Here is a 21,577-nt window from a genome sequence, read left to right as displayed (position 1 = left end):
TTCAACTCATTATCAATTCTCTGCACTGCCCTTTGACTTATCTACTGTGCCCAGGGTCTTCACAAAATGCCTGGCAACAGTAATTGCATACTGCAGACAAAGAGGAATTCAAATATATCCATACCTGGACGACTGCCTTATTCAAGCAGAAATCAAGGACATTCTTTTAAAGCATCTGGCATTTGTCAAACACCTATTAAGTTGCCTAGGGTACACTGTAAACGAAAAGAAATCAAAACTAGTGCCCTCACAAAACATAATATTCCTGGGTGCCAGCTTAAATACAACGGCCCAGATGGCTTATCTCATGCCAGACAAGCAAGAACAGCTGATTCAATACCTCAAAATGATGGCAACAAAGACCCAACTCCCTGCAAGAAAAATTCTGCAGGCCTTGGGATTCATGGTATCTTGCATGCTACTAATACCATTTGCAAAACTGCATATGAAGAAATTACAATGGTACCTGAAAAGCGTATGGACTCAACACAGCCACAGCTTGGAAACAATAATTCCACTCATTCCCAGCCTTCAGCAGGAGTTTCTATGGTGGGCTCAGGCATGTCACCTCAACAAGGGTCAGCCTTTTACCTTACTCACAGCCAGGCAAACTATAACAACAGATACATCGGATTACGCTTGGGGAGCACACATGGCAGGACAATGCATTCAGAGCAAATGGTCTACAGATCAAAGGCATCTGCGTATCAATCAAAAAGAAATGCTAGCTGTACAAAATGCCCTAACAGCTTTCAAGGACCTCCTACATCCAGGACAACTCCTAATAAAAACGGACAACACCACAATAATGTGGTACATAAACAAGCAAGGGTGCACACACTCCTACCCCCTTTGCAGGCAAGCAATGACCTTGTGGAACACAGCACTGACCTACCAAGTTCAACTACAAGCACAATTCCTGCCAGGAAAGAAAAACACATTGGCAGACGATCTAAGCAGAAACATCATGGATCCTCATGAGTGGAAACAAGATCCACAAGTATTTGCAATGATAACTCAAAAATGGGGGCGCCCAGACATAGATCTGTTTGCCAACCCCCAAAACTATCAACTTCGGGAATTTAGCACAAGGACATTCCACCCACTAGCTTGGAAAGTGGACGCCCTCTCATTCATTTGGAAAAAATTAACAGTGTATGCCTTTCCTCAACTGCCTCTTCTAGCAAAGGTGCTGCTGAATGCCAGATTAGAGAGGCCACAAATGATACTCATTGCTCCAGACTGGCCACGTCAACACTGGTATCCAGTACTAAGGAACATGGCTCATGGCCCACCATGGATTTTGCCTCAAATTCCTCACCTGCTCCCTCAGCAAAACAATCAGATTCTACACAGCCAGCTCAAGACTTTAAATCTGGCTGCATGGCAAATTACCTAAGCAACCAGCCAACACTTCTCTCTAAAGCTGTTATGGATGTCATTCTGGAGGCCAGGAGGCCCAGCACCAGGAAAACCTATTCAGACAAATGGAAAAGATTTTGTGCCTGGAACTAAACTCCACTTGTTCCAATATTCCTCAGATTCTACAATATTTAACTGAGATGTTGCACAAAGGACTTTCTTTTTCATCTATTAAGATCCACGCCTCAGCAATTTCAGCTCACTACAACACGGATCCTCCTATATTTTCACATCCACTGCTCAGACAGTACCTCAGAGGGGCTAAGAACATAAGTCCGCCCAGGAGAGCACCAACACCAACTTGGGATCTCAACTTTGTTCTGGAAAAGCTTACACTGCCACCCTTTGAACAGCTTTTACAGCTGATTTACAGTTTATATCATGGAAAACTGCCCTGCTGCTAGCAATAACTTCAGCACAAAGAGTCTCAGAGCTGCAGGCCCTAATAGCAGTGGAGCCTTTCATCATTTTTCATCAAGACAGAGTCGCTCTGCGAACTAACCCTTCCTTTATGCCAAAGGTGGTATCCAGTGTGGCCCTAAACCAAACCATTCATTTGCCCACCTTTTTCCCAAACCCCCAGAACAAAGGAGAAAGGCTCCTGCACTCTTTGGACATTCACAGGCAATTACACTACTACTTGGATAAAACTAAGGCTTTCAGAAAATCTGGCCAGCTCTTTGTATCCTATGCTGCAGGATCACAAGGAAAAGCTATCTCAAAACAGACCATTTCAAAATGGATAGGACATTGTATCCGTTTCTGCTACACACATCATGGAAAACCTGTACCTGCTAGCATTAGGTCCCATTCCACCAGGGCTACAGCTACATCAACAGCCTTTCTCAGGGGGTTACCAACCAAAGATATTTTGGAGGCTGCAACTTGGAGTTCGGTGCACACCTTCACCAAGCACCATCACTTACCTCTATACTCTAAATCCAGAGCTGGCTTTGCCACTGCAGTTCTGCAGGGCCTACTAGCTTCTCCAAATGACTGTTTAGTTCCACCGCCCATCCTTAGCTTTGGGATTCAACCCAAGTTTGATGACTGCAGCAGTGTAACACGATGAACATAGTACAGTTTTATACCTACCATAAATGTAGATGTTCGAGTGTTCACACTGCTGCAGTCCAGGTTACCCTCCCTCCATCCCCTCTGACCTAGCTGAACTTTTCTATACCTTTCTGTCTGGTACAGCCTTTGTGGTGTATTTGCTTGTAACTGAAGGTATTCCTTTTATTTCCTTTACATGTTTAATTAGCAATATGTATTGCCCACCTGACATCTGGGGCAAGAAAAACTGAAGAAAATGGTATCAGATGCCTCTTATATACCCCTGGCGCACTGATGTCAGGGAAGAAGTGACAGCAACCGACGCCAGACCAAGACTTTGGAACTCTGGCCGACTGTGGGACCACCTGATGGCAGGATAACCCAAGTGTGATGACTGCAGCAGTGTGAACACTTGAACATCTACATTTATGGTAGGTACTAAACTGTACTTTCTACTTTGACAGGACTAAGCCTTTCTGAAAATCTGACCAGCTGCTAGTCAGCTTTCTACAGGGGTAGAGGGCAAGGCCATTTCAAAGCAAGCCATTTCCAAATGGATAGTACACTGCATCCATTTTGCAACAAACACCATGGAAAACCTACCCCACAGGGGATCATAACTCATTCCACTAGGGCTACCTCAACCTCTACAGCATTTCTCTGGAGAGTCCCTACCAGGGACATCCTGGAAGCTGCAACTTGGAGTTCTGTACACACCTTCACCAAGCATTACCATTTACCTGTCTTTTCTAAATCCAGAGCTGGATTTGCCACAACAGTCTTACAAGGCTTGCTAGCCAGCCCTACTTTTACTTGACTGCTTCCACCCTTCCTCAGCTTTGGGAATCAACCCAAGTGTGATGACCGCAACAGTGAAACACAAAGAACATAGTACAGTTGTGTACACTTACCATAAATGTAGATGTTCGAGTGTATTCACTGTTGTAGCCCTGGTTACCCTTCCTCCAGCCCCCTGACTCTTCTATGCTTTCTACCTATCCTCTTTTTGGCCATATCTTATGGCTGTGGTATTTACTTTTTACTAGAGGTGTTCCACACCATGTAATTGCTTCCTGTTTTGGGGGCTGCTGACATATGGGGCAAGAAAAACTGATGTAATGGCGTCGGCTGCATGTTTTAAACCCCTGACAACCTGACATGATGGAAGAGGCGACAGCATCTGACGCAGAAATCCCAAGACTCTGATATTCAGGCCAACTGAGTGCTACCTGCAGGCAGATAACCTAAGTGTGAAGACTGCAACAGTGAATACACTCGAACATCTACATTTATGGTAGGTGTACACAACTGTACTTTCCTGACTCAGAAAACTGTACCTTGTCATTGCACTGACATCTGTAAGAAGAGTATGATTTTCAAGGTCTCATTATCAGTGAGTCCTATCTGATATTCCATAGGGACAGGGTCACATTATGAACAAACTCCTTTCCTATACCCATTGGTTTCAGAATTTTCCTGGAATCAAACCATCAGTCTCACAGTTTTCTATACAGATCCTAAAAGCCATGGAGAGGATTCTGCATACTCTGGACATACATAGGCAACTCAGGGACTATCTTTTTAGTCGTCTTTTAGAAAAGCTAATCAGCTATTTATTTCTTATCATAGAACAACAAATGACTAAATTAACAATTTACTGGTGGTTGACCTTAGCTGTATCCTTTAGCTATACCTACCGTGGTAAATCTGTTATAGGCAGTATCAAGGCACATTCTACAAGAGCCTTGTCTTCTTCAATGACAGACAGGAAAGGGGTGAACTCATGAGGCATTACATTGTCCTCTGTAGGTACTTTTAGAAATCATCACAACCTGGATTCCTTTTCCAGGTCGAGAGCAGGCTTTGCTAGGTCCATTCTCCAGGGTCTCCCGGATCCGTATCCTTTCTTCTCCCAGGTTGGATAGTATTTGATCATCTATCCATACAGCCTAAAGGCTACTGCTGCAGTGCGAATGATTAACATAGTACAGTTGTTGATGATGCACTTACCAATAAAAAGTAGTTTGATTTCCTCCCTGCTGCATGTAGTATCCACACCTGCCCTCCTGCTCCCTACTTTTGTCTATAGTTGTACTTTCAATAAGTATTGTGTATTTGTTTATACTTGTATGTAGATATAACATTGTCATGTTTTATTGAGTCAGGTTTGCTAGGCTCCTATCTGTTTTTGGGCAAGAAAGTCCTGAGGAAGGATTCACTCTGTTAATTACCCTCCTTGAGACTGGAAATCAGTTTTCAGAGTGAAGATATGGGAGGGAGCCACAGCTTTGTAAAGCTGGCAGGTTGTTGTGTCCTGTTCAGGATTCAACCCATATTGCCTAAAGGCTACCGCTGCACTGAAGAATTCAAACATCTATTGTTATAATTAAGTGCAACTTGTACAATTGTACTTTATCACCGTTGCTACTGATGCTGTCTTTTCATAGAAAAAAGCTAGAAATATCAGTCATATGAAGTTTAGGTCAATTGGGTGTCGGCCAAATGGGTGTCAAGTCAAATGAGTTTTAGGTCAAGTGAAGTACACCCATATATATATATATATATATATATATATATATATATATATATATATATATATATTTTTTTTTTTTCATTGTAACTAAATAAAAGTTGCATTATACAAACAAATGTACTATCAGCTATCATGAAGAGGTTAAATATTTTTTGCATGTTTTCTTAGACCAAGCGCTCATCATAAGTACCAAGGTTCAAATGCAGTGCCTTTAAATTTTTTATTCCAACTTTGCATGTTGTGGCTGTAAGATGTCTCTTGGTTAATTGTATTGTATTTGTTTACAGCTCTGCATTGCTGTATTATTATTTTTGTGCTTTTATTTTGCAGTGTATCATCTGATGGGGTATTTCTGTTTTTATAACTTTATTCTTCCATATGTTTTGCCAGGTTGTGGTTGAAAAGGTCTCTGTGATTAGTTCTTTCATTTGATTTAACAAAATAAACACTTCAGGCATACCCCTCTTACCTCCACAGTTTTGCAGAATGTTACTGATGTCTGCCTCACTGTTTTGCCATATTCCTCATCATTTTTTTATTTTCTTATAATAACCAAGAGTTATAGTTGATCGATAATGCTAGAAATTGGAGCTTCATACGTGTTTTTGTTCAGAAAATACATGCTGATGCAAAACCTGTTCTAATAACTTTTTAAGTGAATTAGAGTAATATTCAAAACATGCCCCTGATATTGCCCCCCCCCCCAATTTTTGATGAGATGTATGACTTCAGGTAGTAAATGGTATGCCTGTTTGATCTGTTGTAAACTCCCAAGTCCCTTCAGCCAGATATGTACTGGTGTAGAGTGGTACTGCTCAGAAGTATGTAACTAATGATGCAGTTTAACTTACTGTGTGTTTATTTTGTCTTATGTTTAGCAAAAGTCTGTGTCCCGGAGGAAGTGTGCAGCCTGTAAGATTGTGGTACACACACCCTGTGTGGAACAGCTTGAAAAGGTAAGTCCATGAGTCCTGGTTTGAAACTGCAGTGTGTGTTTTTGTACTTGTACAGCTTTAAGTCACAAATTTTATAATACTTCAAGTATTTATCCAAGGTTGAGAAAATTTAGTTCACTGATCTGGTGCTTAAAGGATGACACCACTCCCAGATCAGCAAATGTTAACTGTAAACATGACGTGCAAAGTCAGCAAGCTGCACATTTTCAGTTGTATTATTGAGAATGATAAACACCGGATTCTGAACCTGCAGCTGACCTGTCTTCATACCAGTATCCTGATGCTAACTCATATTCTTCTGGTACCAGTTAAAGAAAAAGAAAACTGATGACACACTTGGAGAGAAAGGAAAAATACTTTAATATGAAAAAGTTGTATTTTTTGTTTTAAAGAAAAGCAGATGCAATACAAAAAAAGGCACAGACCAAATCTCATACCAGTTTATTCATCCACAGTGGTATAGGCGTAGTGCCACAACAGCTCCAGGAACACTTTTACACCAGATTCAATTAGTTGTGAATTAGTCAATCCTAATGAAATCTTTAGCATTAGGCAGTAGAAAAAATATTCTTAAAAAAAAAAAAAAAAAAAAACGTATTCAGTGTTATGCAGTACAATACTGACATCTAGTGGATTTTTATATTTGCAACAATTCAACACATTTAATACTTTCAGTAAACTTTTGAAATTCTTCATTCAATCCAGATTTAAATAATGCATCCAAAATAGCTGTCTATCATCTGTCCTTATTATTTAATATAAGATATGCATTTTTTTACTACACTTATCAGAGTCTACCTCAGTACTATTGATAGAAAATTTAGCTGTTGAATTTTTTTCCCAAATGTTTAAATACAGTAAACTCTCAGTTAACCAGAACTCAAGCAATCAACACTATCAAGCAACCGGTAAAAATATCGAAGAAATACAGAACAATTTTCATGTGCTGCATTTTCTGTTTTCCCCCTGCAGAAACATAGCATGTTAAGTTGTCCAATCTCGCCTTCTTTCTTGCTGGATGGGTTTGGAGCCGATCCTCGGCTCCGACTCGGCCACTTACTATAGCTCGAGAGCTCTTTACTGGCTCGAGGCTTCCCCTTATCTCAGAATGCCCAGCGCCAGCTACCCAGATCTTATTTGCCACTTCAGCTGCGAGGTTGCGTCAATACTGTCTCAGGCTTAGTATAACTTTTTTTCTCTTCTTAAAATTCAATAATTTACTTGAAAAGTAGTATTTTCTACCCTGTTTTATAGTAGTTTGTAAGGTATTTAGTTCTAAACCCCTTATCTCATCCTTTGCTGTGTTTTTATGCTTTGTTGTCTGTTGCCCCTTAGTCGCTAGGCCTTCTGTTTGGTTACCTGAACTCGTTTAATTTAGAGAGCCCCCCCCCCTCCCTTAAGGACAGCCATTTAAGTTAGAGGCTCTCCTTTTAAGGGTTGTATAATATAATTTTTATAATATAATTTTTAATTTTGTAGTGTGTCTGTTTGTTTGGTACTTCCTTCTATTTTTCTTAGTATGTCCAAGGAAGTTAAAACCTCAGGGTTCAAAAAGTGTGACTCATGCTGTCAGAAGATGTCTCTGACAGATAGGCACACTAGTTGTGTTTATTGCTTGGGGGCTCTGCACCTGCAGGACTCTTGTGCTATTTGTCATGCCTTTAGTCCTAGGGTCCTGCAGGAGCAGAAAAACAAGCTTATCCTACGTGGAGTACTAAAGCAGGGTTCTCTGGCTAAAGCATCTCAGCAAGTGAAACCTTCGAAACCAGTCAAGATGTCGGCTCCATTTTCGGAACCAACCTGTGAGCTTGACAAACCAAGTGTGTCGGTGTTGGCTGGCACCGACAAGATTACCCCTCCATCAGCTCCAACTGTTACTTCTGAGCCGTCTTGGAGCCACAAAAGAGCTAGGTCTCTTTCTTTGGAGCCAATTTGCTCGGTGCCACAATCACCATTGCTCCAAAGCAAGTCCAGTCATCGCTCATCTTCCCACTCCTTTCGATCCTCGAGGTTATCCGATCAGGATGTGGAGAGAGTGGTCAGTAGGTTGCTTATGTCACAGGCCCTTGCTAAAATGCTTTCGAGCCCACCTCATCAGGCTTCTGCTCCATCCGCTTCGATTTCGATTCCTCCTTTGACTATACCTAGTTCAGAGCCGTAGTCCATGGACTCTCCGATAGTGGTTCCTTCGGCTCCGATGACATCCTCATCGGCTCCGACGTTGGCTCTGATTGCCTTGATTCTTCCTCCCATCGAGATATCTGAGTGCCAAAGCTCTCTCGTCGGCTCCGAGGGGGGAAGTGGCATCAGACCCTTGTCCGACCCCGCTCTCCCTCTCGGAGTGTCTGCTCAGTTGAGGTCAGCTCCCACATCGGCCTTAAAGCCATTACCCTCGGTGCAGGGTGGTATTTTTGTCTCTCCGGAGCTGGAGCCCTCCTTGTGTCGAGACCATGATGCCTTCAAGGTCATGTGGAGAGTGCTGTTCCCACAGACGGCTCCACTATCGACTCCATCTGCTCCGTCACCCTCGGTTCCTGTGACAACCTCTGCTCCTCCTCCTGCCCCAAAGCGTAGGGAACCTATGCCACAGAACACCCCATTGGGTGAACCCTCTTCTTCTGAATCCTCCCCAGAGGATTCTGGGCAGGCTCCCCAGAAGAAAAGGTGCAAGAGGAAGCAGCTAGACTCCCCTGAGTCTGGATGAATTTGAGGGGTCCCCAAGGTCCACCCCTGTAAATGTTTCCTTTTCTGACATCCTTGAGATTCTCATGCAGAGGTGTAGCTGGACTTCCCTAGCTCCCTCCAAGGACGGGTCTGTATGTCTGGACGCATTTGGTTCCCGGCCTTCTACCTCCTGGGTGTCTTCGGCATTTGATCCACTCATGTCTGTAGTGTCTCGAAAGGCTTGGTCAGCTCCAGATTCCATGGAACCTGTCCCGAGTAGACTCAATAAATTCATCACAGTTCCACAAGGCAAAAAATTTTTAACTAAAGGTGTCCCAGTTAATGCCACAGTGGTAGGAGCAGCCACAAAGAGAGAGTTAGCTGAAACTTCCTCATCTGTCCATCCACCGAATAAAGGCTCTCATACGATGGACAGATATGAGAAGTGAATGTTTTTATCAGCAACCTTCTCCCTTACGTCCTTGAATTATCTTTCCCATTTTACTAGGCTTCAGAGGGATCTCCTAAAAGCGCTTGGAGATATACCCTACAAGATCCTACAGCTGAGGGAGTTTCAGCCAAGGTAGCTACCCAGCTTCCGACTCTTAATTCAATAGTCAACTCCTCCATGAGACTTATTTCATACGCAGCTGATGGAGCGAGTAGAGCTGCAGGAACAGGAGTAGCTCTTAGGAGACATTCTTGGCTGCAGCTGTGTCAGTTTGCAGAACCTTTCAGAGTGTCCTTCACCAATACCCCTTTTGATGGCTGCTCTCTCTTTGGGCCTCAGGTGAAAGGCACGCTTACCAGGTGCCAGCAGGAAGGCAAGATGCTCTCTGATGTCGGAGTCTGTTTTTCCACTCTTACCAGACCATACCCAAAAGGTCAGAAGGGTGGAAAGATGTGGTTTCGAAAATCCCAGAGACCCTTGCCTGATGCACGTGGTGATTTTTCCCCCATGAGCAGAGGGGGAAATAATAACAATGGCAGTCACCACCCTCGTGGCAGAGGGGGTCCGCAAAATCAGGGTGACAAGTGCATTCTCTTCCAAACCCTATCAACATCCCTGAAGGGATGCCCGACTGCTCAACTCTGGAGGCAGTCGGGGGAAGGCTTTTGTTGCACCCAACTGCCTGGCAGAATATTACAAAAGACAAATGGGTACTAGCCATTATATCCGGAGGTTGCAAGATTCCCTTTCATCAACCCCCTTTTGTTTAAAAAAAAAATCCATCCCAGATGTTCCACCCAATCTAAGGGATCAGGCAGTCTTACACGTTTCAAGGCTGCTAGAAAAAAGAGCCATCCAAGAAGTCCCCGCAGACCAAGTAGGATCCGGAACTTACTCAAGATTCTTTTTAGTGCCCAAAATACAGGGGACTGGAGACCAATTGTGGATTTCAGTAGGTTAAACAAGTCTGTACAAAAAGAAAAGTTCCAGATGGTAACACTGCAGTCCATTCTCCCCTTTCTGGGACAGGACAATTGGATGTGCTCCATAGATCTTCAAGATGCATACTATCACATAAAAATGGACAGACGGTCCAGGAGATTTCTACACTTCTGGTTAGGGGCCAGTCATTACCAGTTCAGAGCTCTGCCCTTTGGTCTCACTACAGCCCCCAGGGTGTTCACCAAATGCATGGCAGTAGTCACGGCTCACCTGAGACGTCAAGGATTCCAGGTGTTTCCGTATCTGGACGACTAGCTCCTCATTGCTACCACCAGGCAACAACTTATAGAAGCACAAAATTACACCATCACATCCTGTGCTCAACTGGGCATCACAGTAAACTTCGAAAAATCTGCCTTGTTGCCCTGTCAATCTATTACATACATAGGAGAAGAGCTGAACACAAGAAAAATGATTGTAAAATTGCCTCAGGAAAGAGTTTGCATTATTTGAAAACAAGTGTCACTTCTCCTGAGGAGCAAAAGAATTCAAGTCAAATAAGTTCTTCAAGCTTTAGGGTCCATGGCAGCAGCCATTCTTCTAGTCCTCTTAGCATGCTTTCACATGAGAATCCTTCAGTGGCTTCTTTTCACACAATGGTCCTTCCAGGAATTACCCATGTCTTACATGATGGTAATTATGGAATCACGCAAAAGACTCCTTTCCTGGTGGATGGTCTCCCCACTAGTTTCTCAGGGCAGACCTTTCATGGTACCTCATCCGGTTGCCACACTGACCACAGACTTTTCCCTGATAGGGTGGGGGGGCATTATCTAGGGAAGACAGTCCAAGGCACTTGGCAACCTCACGAGTACCACTTGCACATCAACGTCCTGGAGATGAGAGCAGTGCTCCTAGCATTGCAAGCTCTTCAAGACTCTCTCCCTGCCGGGACTATTGCAATACAGACGGACAATATGTCAGTGGTTTGGTACATCAACAAACAGGGCGGGACCAGATCTTAACCCTTGTGCCAAGAGGCCCTCAGACTGTGGCAGTGGGCGATTTCCTCCCAATGTTTTCTGATAGCAATGCATATCCCTGGGACCTCCAAAGTAATAGCAGACAGGCATAACAGGGCTATCCATATGCCTCACGAGTGATCTCTGAAACAGGAAATTGTGGATCTTATTTTCCGCAAATGGGGCCGGCCTTGCTGCAATCTATTTGCCTCTCCCCTCAAAAAAAAATGCAGCAGCTACTTCTCCCTTGTTCCTCCTCTGGGTCAGACACCCAGGGACGCTCTAGTCAACGATTGGCCTCAGGGACTCCTTTACGCATTTCCCCCCTTCCCTATAATTCCAAAAGTCTTTCAGAAAACAAAATTGTTGGGTTGCAAAATGATCCTCATTTCCCCCTATTGGCCCTGACAGATTTGATTTCAGTTCCTTCACCCCCACCTTCTAGGTCAGCCTTGGATTCTCAGTACTGGACCTCTTGATTCATCAGTCAGGCAGGCCACACCAGTCCCTCCATTCTCTCAAGCTCACAGCTTGGTTACTCCACTTCCAATCCTAGCCAGGCTCCCCAATATTTCCCCAGCAGTGCGTGAGATTATTGATGTCCTTCAAGGATGCATCTGCAGTCATAACAAATGGGTTGTCCTGTCGTCAGGCAGCCCTTCGGTCGGCCGGATTCCAAAGTCTGGGTCCGGCTTCGGCTGATGTCGCACTTCACCCGACGTCATCTCTGCTGGTCTTCGGGTATAAAGGCATCAGCGCGGCCATTTTCCTCTGTCTTTCTTGCGGCGTGGCGCCTGAAGCAGAAGCTGTTCGCAAGTGCCGGTCGGTCAGATCCAGAGATTACTACTACCGAATACTACCAAGACTTCTAAAGCTAAGTACCCGTTGGGGACTCTTTCTTGCCTCAGCCGATGTCAGAAAAAGTAAATAACTGTTTAACTTGTGGGAAACAAATACCTCATAAAGATTTCCACTCTTACTGCCTACCTTGTTTAGGCCCAGACCACGGCGTAGCAGCCTGTTTAGCCTGTGCTTCCTTCAACCAGGCCGGTCGGAGTTTGCTGAACAGTTTTTCGCCCAGATTTACATTATGCCGCCGGATCCTCCGACTACCCAAATTATTAAAAAGAAAGAAAAGACCGACACTTTCGCGGTCCGCGGTTTCGGCGAAACCACGGTTAAGCAAGCGCGAGTGTCTCGGTTTCGGCGAAACCGAAAACGGGTCAATCTTCAGCCGAATCCATGACTACTACTGAGGCTCCTGCTACCTTAGTTGAATCGGCCTCTGAAGTTTTGCCTACTACTGTTGTTCCTAGTGAATTATCAGACACCATCCCTTTGGATGTCTCTACCCCAGCACGTGGTGCTGCTAGGCCTCCTGCAGCCATGTCTATAAAGGCCTTTGCCAGGGTTAAAGCAGCCAAAACTGTTAAATCAGTGCCTGTTAAGACCCCCTCACATAGGCCCACTTCTAGTTCACAAATGCTTACTCTGGCAGAGGATTTAATCTCCTTAATTAGGGGATCCCAATCTCACCCAGACAGGGCCTCTCAGCCTCCAGAAAAGAGACCTAGAGCAGAGCCCCGAGCCAGTGTCCTCTGATGATTCTTTTGATGACTCAGACATTACAGATCAGCCAGAGGCTCCTTTTTCTACTTATGAAGATTCCGATGCTGAAGAATCCATTCCATCTGCCTCTCCACCAGAGGAATTTTCCTTGGGGAAACCTTACATGCCATGAGAGAACAATTCCAATGGCAGGGACAAGATTTCTCAGATTCAAGAAAAGGCTTAGGACCTTTCTGCACTTACCACAACATAGGCCCTTAGCTATACCTCCAGTTCTGCCTGTTGTGGATGATGCATTTAATGATGTTTGCACTGCTCCTGATACTTTACCTCCAGCCCCTGCCAAACCAGATAGATTTTACAGGGTGCCAGACACTCATCACCACCTATACAAGGCCCCACTTGCAGATCCTGAGACTATATCCCAGGGGCCTAAGGCAGTAGCTTCGACCTCAGCAAAAAACCCTCTCCCTTCTGAAAGGGAATCCAAGTCCTTAGAGAGATGGGGGAAAAAAGTTTACACCTCTGCTACTCTCTCAGCTACGGCTTTAAACTGTCAGTTTCACATGATCCAATACCAAGAGTTTATGCTTGATCAGTTAACTAAGAAGCTGTCCTCTGATGACTCCTTAGATAAGAAATATGTTTTAGAAATGGTGAATAACATTCAGCAGGTTAGTAACCATTCTTTAAAATGTGGCTATGATGCACTGGAGGCTTCATTTAGATCAGCCATGACTGGCACAGTGATAAGAAGGCATGCATGGTTGAAGGAACAGGTTTTGCCGGATCATGTTAAAGCAAAGCTGTTAGATGCTCCTATGGATAAGGCCAGTCTATTTGGTACAACTGCTCAACAAGTAATGAAGAAAATGGAAGAGAAGGCAAAATCTGTACAAACAGTTAAGGATTTCTTACAGGTTCAGCCCCCAAGGTTTAGCAGGAACTGGCCTGCCAAACATTGGTCCTTTCCAGACTCCTCAAAATCTCAAAGAGGCAGGAATAGACGCTCTACAGGCAGAAATCAATCCAGAGGAGGTGCCTATAGAGGACGCCAGTGGCAAGGCAATAACCAGAGAGGCACAGACACAACCACTGCCACTGCAACAGGACAATCACAGTGACTTGACTCTGACACCGCCTACCAGGGAGCAAATATCAGCACCTTTAGGTGGAAAGTTAGCCTTATTTTCGAAAAATTGGCACTATATCACAAAAGACAAGTGGATTTTGCAAACCATAGACCAAGGCTACAGGTTCCACTTCCACACCTTACCAGTAAAAAGAGGAATGCCAAACCTACCCCCAAATCAAAAAACAGAAGCTCTAAAGCAGATAGCTCAATTAACAAAGATGAGAGCTGTGGAAAGAGTACCAATAACACAACAGGGCAAAGGATTCTACTCCAGACTCTTCCTAGTACCAAGAAAAGAGAAAAGTTGGAGACCTATTCTCGACCTGTCCGTCTTAAACACATACATCATTGTACCAAAATTCAAAATGCTGACCCTACAGCAACTTCTTCCCATGCTGGGCAAGGAGTGTTGGCTGGTAACTCTAGATCTCAAGGAGGCATACCTGCACGTCCCCATTCGACCAAATTGCAGAAGATACCTCAGATTTCTTGCAGGATCAGAGCATTATCAATTCTCAGCATTGCGCTTTGGCTTATCTACTGCCCAGAGTATTCACAAAATGCCTGGCATCAGTAATCGCTCATTGCAGGCTACAGGGAATCCAAATTTATCCATACCTGGACGACTGCCTGTTACAAGCGGACAACAAAAGCAAGCTGACAACAGATTTACAAAGAGTCATTTGCTTACTACAAGCCCTGGGATACACAGTCAATTTAAAAGTCAAGACTGATACCATCCCAGACAAGAACATTCTTGGGTGCGGAATTGGACACAGTAAAACAAATGGCATTCCTAACTGCAGAAAAACAAGCACAACTCCTCTTTACTTCTTGGCATTAACAAAGCAGCACAAACTAACAGCAAGAAAAGTACTGCAGGCCTTGGGCTTCATGGCATCATGCATAATCCTGGTCCCCATGCCAGACTGCATATGAGAAAACTACAGTGGTACCTAAAGAATTTATGGTCTCAACACAGGCACAGCTTAGAAACCGAAATCCCACTAATCCCATGCCTGAAACAAGAGTTCCTATGGTGGGCTCAAGCATGCCAGTCAAACCCAGGCTTGCCCTTCCACAACTTTCAAGCAAACCAAACCATCACAACGGACGCCTCAGACCTAGGCTGGGGCGCACATGTTGGACAAGTGCATACAAGGATTGTGGACTCCAGACCAGCTGCACCTGCACATAAACCAAAAAGAAATGCTGGCAGTAAAACTAGCAATCCAGAAATTCAAACCATTCCTCAAAGAAGGCCATTTAATGATAAGGACAGACAACACCACAGTCATGTGGTACATCAACAAACAGGGAGGCACTCATTCATACCCCTATGCAGAATGACTCTGGACCTTTGGAATATGGCTCTGAGCTACAACATCCAGTTACAGGCAATATTTGTGCCGGAAAAGAAAACACCCTAGCAGACATGTTAAGCAGAACCACCTCGGATGCTCACGAATGGATGCTACACCGGACATCTTCAAGGCCATCACAAAGAAATGGGGAATGCCACAAATAGACCTATTCGCATCCCCACTCAATCACCAGCTCAAAAATTCTGCACAAGGACATGCCACCCACTAGCATGGAAGGTGGACTCTCTATCCTTCAGTTGGAAAGGCCTGACAGCATATGCATTTCCACCTCTTCCTTTGATGCACAAGGTACTACTGAAAATCAAAGAGGAACGTCCAAGGATAATTCTGATAGCTCGAATTGGCCAAGACAACACTGGTATCCTTTGCTGAGGAGCATGTCTCAGGGGAGAATGTGGCCAGTACCCCTGATGCCTTTGATGTTAACTCAGAACAACTACAACATCATGCACCCAAACCTAAAAACCTTGCAACTGACTGCCTGGAGCATCACATAACAGCTACTAACCCAGACTTATCCCAAAGGGTTAAAGATATTATCCTTGAAGCCCGCAGACCTTCAACAAGAAGGAACTATGCAGGAAAATGGAAAAGGTTTGTCATTTGGAGTACTGAAAGAGGAAAAGATGTCTCGAACATAGATATTGCTAACATCCTGGAGTACTTGGCAGAGCTTCTACATACGGGCCTGTCCTATTCCTCCATCAAGATACATGCATCAGCTATTTCAGAATACAGCTTGATCCACCTGTCTTTTCGCATCCTCTACTCAGGCAATTCCTCAGAGGGATCAAGAATGTAAAACCTCCTAGGAAACCACCATTACCAGCATGGGACTTGAACTTTGTGCTAGAAAAATTGACACTCCTCCATTTGAACCAGCAGCAACAGCAGATCTTCAACACCTATCATGGAAAACTGCTTTCCTACTGGCAATTACTTCAGCAAGGAGGGTTTGAACTACAGGCCTTAATGGCAGTACAACCCTTCCTAATCTTCCATCAAGATAGAGTGTCCATGAGAACTAATCCTACATTTATGCCTAAGGTGGTATCCAGAGTGTCTTTAAACCAGGCAATCCACCTACCTACCTTCTTTCCCAATCCACAGAACAGGGGAAAGGCTGCTGCATACCTTGGATGTACATAGACAGTTACGCTACTACCTGGACAGAACCAAAAGTAACAGAAAAACTGACCAGCTTTTAGTAGCCTATGCAACAGGAAGGGAAGGAAAAGCAATTTCCAAACAGACAATCTCCAAATGGATAGGAAATTGCATAAGATTCTGTTACTCCTACCATGGAAAACCAGTTCCACAGAACATAAGACCTCATTCTACAAGGGCTACAGCCACTACCACAGCTTTCTTCGAGGAGTGGCAACCAAGGACATTATTGAGGCAGCTACTTGGACCTCCGTGCATACATTTGCCAAGCATTATAATTTACCTCTATACTCTAGATCCCGAGCAGGGTTTGCCACTGCTGTATTGCAAGGGATCCTAACTACACCATAATTCTTCTTCCTCCTCCCCTAGTTTGGCTATGGTATTCTACCCATTTGTTATGACTGCAGATGCATCCTTGAAGGACATAGCACAGTTTTGTACCTACCATAAATGTAGATGTCCGAACAGGATAGCATCTGCAGTCAGGATTACCCACCCTCCTTCCCCTCTGTGGTACTCCTAGGGTATTTACCCTCCTAATAGCTAGCTGGGGCGTCTCTTATGGTGTATTTGTTTGTATATATGTACATACATGCTTATTTTTTTGTGTTTGCCTTCTACTATTTTGGAAACATTGGCATTTATCCAAAATTTAGCTTTCCTAGAGGGCAACTGGCATCTGGGGCAAGAAACACTGAGGAAAATGGCGTCGGCTGATGCCTTTATACCCGAAGACCAGCAGAGATGACGTCGGGTGAAGTGCGACATCAGCCGAAGCCGGACCCAGACTTTGGAATCCGGCCGACCGAAGGGCTGCCTGACGACAGGACAACCCATTTGTTATGACTGCAGATGCTATCCTTTTCGGACATCTACATTTATGGTAGGTACAAAACTGTACTTTTCCTCCCATAAGACAAATACAAGGAAAGTCTATGCTAGCAAATGGAAAAGATTCTCTTACTGGGCAGATTCCAGGAATTTAGATCCTTTTACAGCTCCTGTACACGAGATTTTGGATTTCCTAACAGAACTGTTTCAATCTGGTGCAGCTGCTGCTACCATCAGAGTACAACTAGCTGCCATTTCAAATTTTCTTGTCGGAGTTTCTAACTCCAGCATAATGTCTCAGAAACTCTGTAAGGCCTTCATGAGAGGTACATCCCTTCTTAGACCCCCAGTGAAAGAGCCACTTCCACCTTGGGATCTCACTTTGGTTCTTGCCTCCTTGATACTGCCACCTTTTGAACCAGCAGCATCATGTTCCTTGAAGTTTCTCTCTTTGAAAACTCTTTTCTTAGTTGCTATTAATTCTGCCAGACATGTTTCAGAACTTCATGCACTATGTGTTCACCCTCCATACCTAGTTTTTCACAAAGACAGGGTTTCTCTGAGAACTAATCCATCTTTTCTACCTAAAGTTTGTTTGGACCACAATTTGAATCAATCCATTGAACTCAGTTTTATTCCCTAATTATTCCAGCAAGGCAGAATATAAATTACACCAATTGGATGTGCATAGCAAACTGCGTTTCTAACTCCATAGAACTAAAGAAATGAGAAAATCAGATCAGTTGTTCATTTCATTTGCTAACAGCAAACAAGGCCTTCCAGTTTTTAAAGTAACATTGTCAAAATGGTGATCGGACACCATCGTCCATACCTACCACTTGCGACAAAAAGATCTTCCAACAAAACCCAAAGGTCATTCAACCAGGTCAGTAGCTACTTCGGTAGCATTTCAATCTAGATTGCCCATAGATTCAATTTGGACAGATCCTCATACATTCATTTCTCATTATTAAGTAAATGTGGTCTCCTGGAACAGAGCTTCCTTTCGTTCCATGGTTCTGAAGAGTCTGTTCCAATGAGCCACCCAAGATTGAGGTGCTAGAGACGCTGTCCCATCCAGCAAGAATGAAGGCGAGATTGGACAACTTAACATAAAGAAGTTATGTACCTACCATAACGTTCCATGTTAGTTGTCCTTTATCTCGCCTTCCTTCTTGCATCCCTCCCTCCTTCCCCCTTCCTCGAGGCTTAAGAGGAGTTTCTCAATGGTTTCACTGGCTAATTTGTTTTGTTATTAGTTGCTTCTCTACCAAACCATGACAGTCAACTGTATATCCAGGTTTATTAATTGATTATCTTCTATAATTATGTCTAGTGTGAGCTATCTCAAATGAGATCTGGGTAGCTGGCGCTGGGCATTCTGGGATAAGGGGTAGCCTCAAGCCAGTAAAGAGCTCTCGCGCTATATTAAGTGGCCGAGTCGGAGCCGAGGATCGGCTCCGAACCCATCCAGCAAGAAGGAAGGCGAGATGAAATACAACTAACATGGAACATTATGGTAGGTACATAACTTATTTTTACGTTTTTAGAGTTTTAAAAAGGAAGATAGGAAAACATTCCCTCTCTTCCCAACCTAAGTACAAGTAAAACCAAGCAAATAGTATAGGGTACAGTATTAGTCAGGCCTATTTTTAATAGTAACTCTCAAACAACCAGAAATTACAGTTAACCAGCATCTACCAATTCCCATGGGTGCCAGTTAACTGAGAGTTTACTTTATGGGCTGCATTCCCTTTCCCATCTCAAGTCACTTAAATGTGTTCACTCCCTTGGAAATTGTGACGTATAAGTGTGTCTCATATTAAAACTTCCATAGTGGCAGATTGCAAGATCAATAACTCAGGGTGTAATTGCACGTCATTAAACCTCTTATTCAAAAACTCACTCAACAGAAGTGAAGTTATTAGTCTTCATTATATGAGAACAGTAACACACATTTTACACAAGGGGAGCAATCCCATAGGGCACTGTTAAGAGTTCTCATTTTTGTACCAAGCTTAAACCCAGAAAAATATTCTTTTAAAGCTCTGCCCTTTATATAACCAAATGTACATCTTAGACTAACTCTTCCTTCAAAGAATTTCTCCTTATCTATAACCCTCCAACATTTCTGGAAACAACTTTGATTTTCAATGTACTGCAGCCATAATTTAAAACAAAACTATTTTTGTCCATTCCTTGCCTAAAAACCCTTTCTTTTTTATCACAATGTACAATGACGGACAGTATTCATATTTTCAGCCTGCCTAGCATGAGTGTGTATGTTGACTGTTAGATACTAGAGGTATCTCGTGTAGTCAGAACTACAAATTAATTTTACCTGTTTTTACTGGTGTTACTCTACTCTATTTTCTTCGTTTAACAAGAAAATACTGCAAAACTTGGATTTGTTTCAGCAATTATACATAATTTATTATATGTGTGGTTCTGCTCTGTGTGTTTTTAAAATCGAATCACGCATATAGTCATTTGAATGTACTGTGGAGATTTTAGTCTCTCTAACAAGAAAATGTACTTTAAATTGATATTTAACTTTATTTTATAGCAGTTTAACGTAACTAAATTTTATGGAGCTAATTTTTTTAACATAGTTGTGGCACATTGCTTTGATGTTTGGACTTTGTGTACTGGACATTCGGTACTTACGTATTATCGCAACCAGATTTTCACGGTTGCGAAATGTGCATACCACTACAGATAGGAGTACACGAAGCAATTGAAACTGTCTTTGTAAATGTGTAGTAGTGCCCCAAAACTTTACATTTACTGTAAAGTGGTGTTCACAGTGTGTTTTGCTGAGGAATAACTTCAGATTACCTTCGGGAACAGAGACAGTGGAGAAAACCATCTTCCTGTTTTTTTGCATGCTACACCTTTCATGGCAGCTATCATATTGTCATTTATCTCATTGTGAACCTGCAGAAGAAATTCTTCAGAGAAGTAAAACAAAGACACTGAGAAATTGTTTAACCCACACTTGCTTATTTTTAACCATTATTATATTTACAAATTGTTAAAAAAATAAATGCCACTAAAACCATCACTACTATGTCTGTGTTTGCCTTCTCTGAAGGATTCCTTCCACACAGTGAATGCAATCCGTCCATCACACAGACAGCAGGAGTGACCATGCAAGCATGCAAAGAACAGGAAGAGGGCTTTCTCCACTGTTTTTGATCCCGAAGGTAATCCGAAATTATTCCCCAGCAATACACACTGTGAATGCCACTTTACACTGTTTCATGCCCTTGTTTGTACCGAAATAAGCGGAAGTCGCAACCGCAAAAATCTGGTTGCGATAATGCGTAAGTACCGGACATTCTTTAACTTCTTTCAGTTGTAAAAGAATTCTGAACACATTTCAAAATATTTTTTGAGCTACTCCAACAGTTTGGAAAAGTTTAGTTGTGTGAGGACATAATTATTACTAGAAACTTTAAGTGAGTGTTGTGATACATTATCAAGTACTGTCAGTTTAATATTCTGGCTCCTAACTCTGATACTGTCCATCAAATCTGGTTGCACCAAAAAATAAAAATTAAAATAAAAATATGCCTTATTCTACAGTTTGTGATTCTGCCATGGCCACTGCTTGACTTGCATGCAGACTGCATATCATTTGACCTGCCTCCCTCTTATGTAGCTTTGCCAGCCGCTATGGAACAGGTTTTAGACACATCCACCAAGGCACACATGTAGCCAGGAATCTACATTTTGTACTCAGACTTATTGATGTTGCTCTCACCACCCACCTGTCATTTTAAAAATGTACTTAACCCTCAAAAATGCTACCTCCAGCTATATAGGAAGTGGACACTTTATTTCCAGCTGTTAACATTTATACCCATACAAAGCTATTTTTAGAGTTCTCTGTATACCTCCATTCTGTAAATATTTGATTGCACAGTTATAAACATTCTGGTACTTTCTGACTGTTGAAATTTCCAAAAGACACTCGGAAAAAAAAATGTAATCATTTGAGTACACCGAGTATGCAATAGCTACACTCTTGCTCCGTGACTGTTCCTGTACCTGGTGCAGGTATGGAAGAACCAGACCCTTTAGATGCAGGAATAGTTTGGGGTAAGAGACTTCTTGTAAGACATAATAGTCTGTCCCAAGATATTTTATCTAGTAGTGAAGTTCACAAGAAAAAGAAACAGAAGCTTCATCGTACAGCTGATAATCAGATTATAGCTGTTTATAAGGCTGATGTGGTTTCCTTGGCTGAGTGTGTTCTGCAGACAGCTGATTCTGTTGGTTGTGTTCCCATCCATGACACTAGAGCTAGTTTGGCTAGAGACCTTTCTGTTGTTTCAGAGAATATGAGGAACCTGAAGAGGAAATTGGTGATCTCTTAGTTGACACGGAGTCCAGTCACTATGATTCTTCAGAAAGTGAACCTGAGCTCAAGTCCAAA

At 43.1% G+C, this 21,577-nt stretch overlaps 1 protein-coding gene across 1 annotated transcript in view; it reads left to right on the top strand.

The window, feature by feature from the left end:
- LOC122811072 (diacylglycerol kinase zeta-like) overlaps nucleotides 1-21,577 on the top strand; it is a 3,109,428-nt gene that overhangs the window by 1,207,615 nt on the left and 1,880,236 nt on the right. Inside the window, exon 5 of the mRNA XM_044082630.1 lies at nucleotides 5,890-5,967. Coding sequence (XP_043938565.1) covers nucleotides 5,890-5,967 — 78 coding nt within the window. The remainder of the gene's footprint in view (nucleotides 1-5,889; nucleotides 5,968-21,577) is intronic.

The sequence above is a fragment of the Protopterus annectens genome, chromosome 9.part0 (assembly GCF_019279795.1).
Source record: "Protopterus annectens isolate FY-2018-M chromosome 9.part0, PAN1.0, whole genome shotgun sequence".
Taxonomy (NCBI): domain Eukaryota; kingdom Metazoa; phylum Chordata; order Ceratodontiformes; family Protopteridae; genus Protopterus; species Protopterus annectens.
Note: the sequence above shows the minus strand (reverse complement) of the source record. Positions and strands in the feature narration are given on the sequence as shown.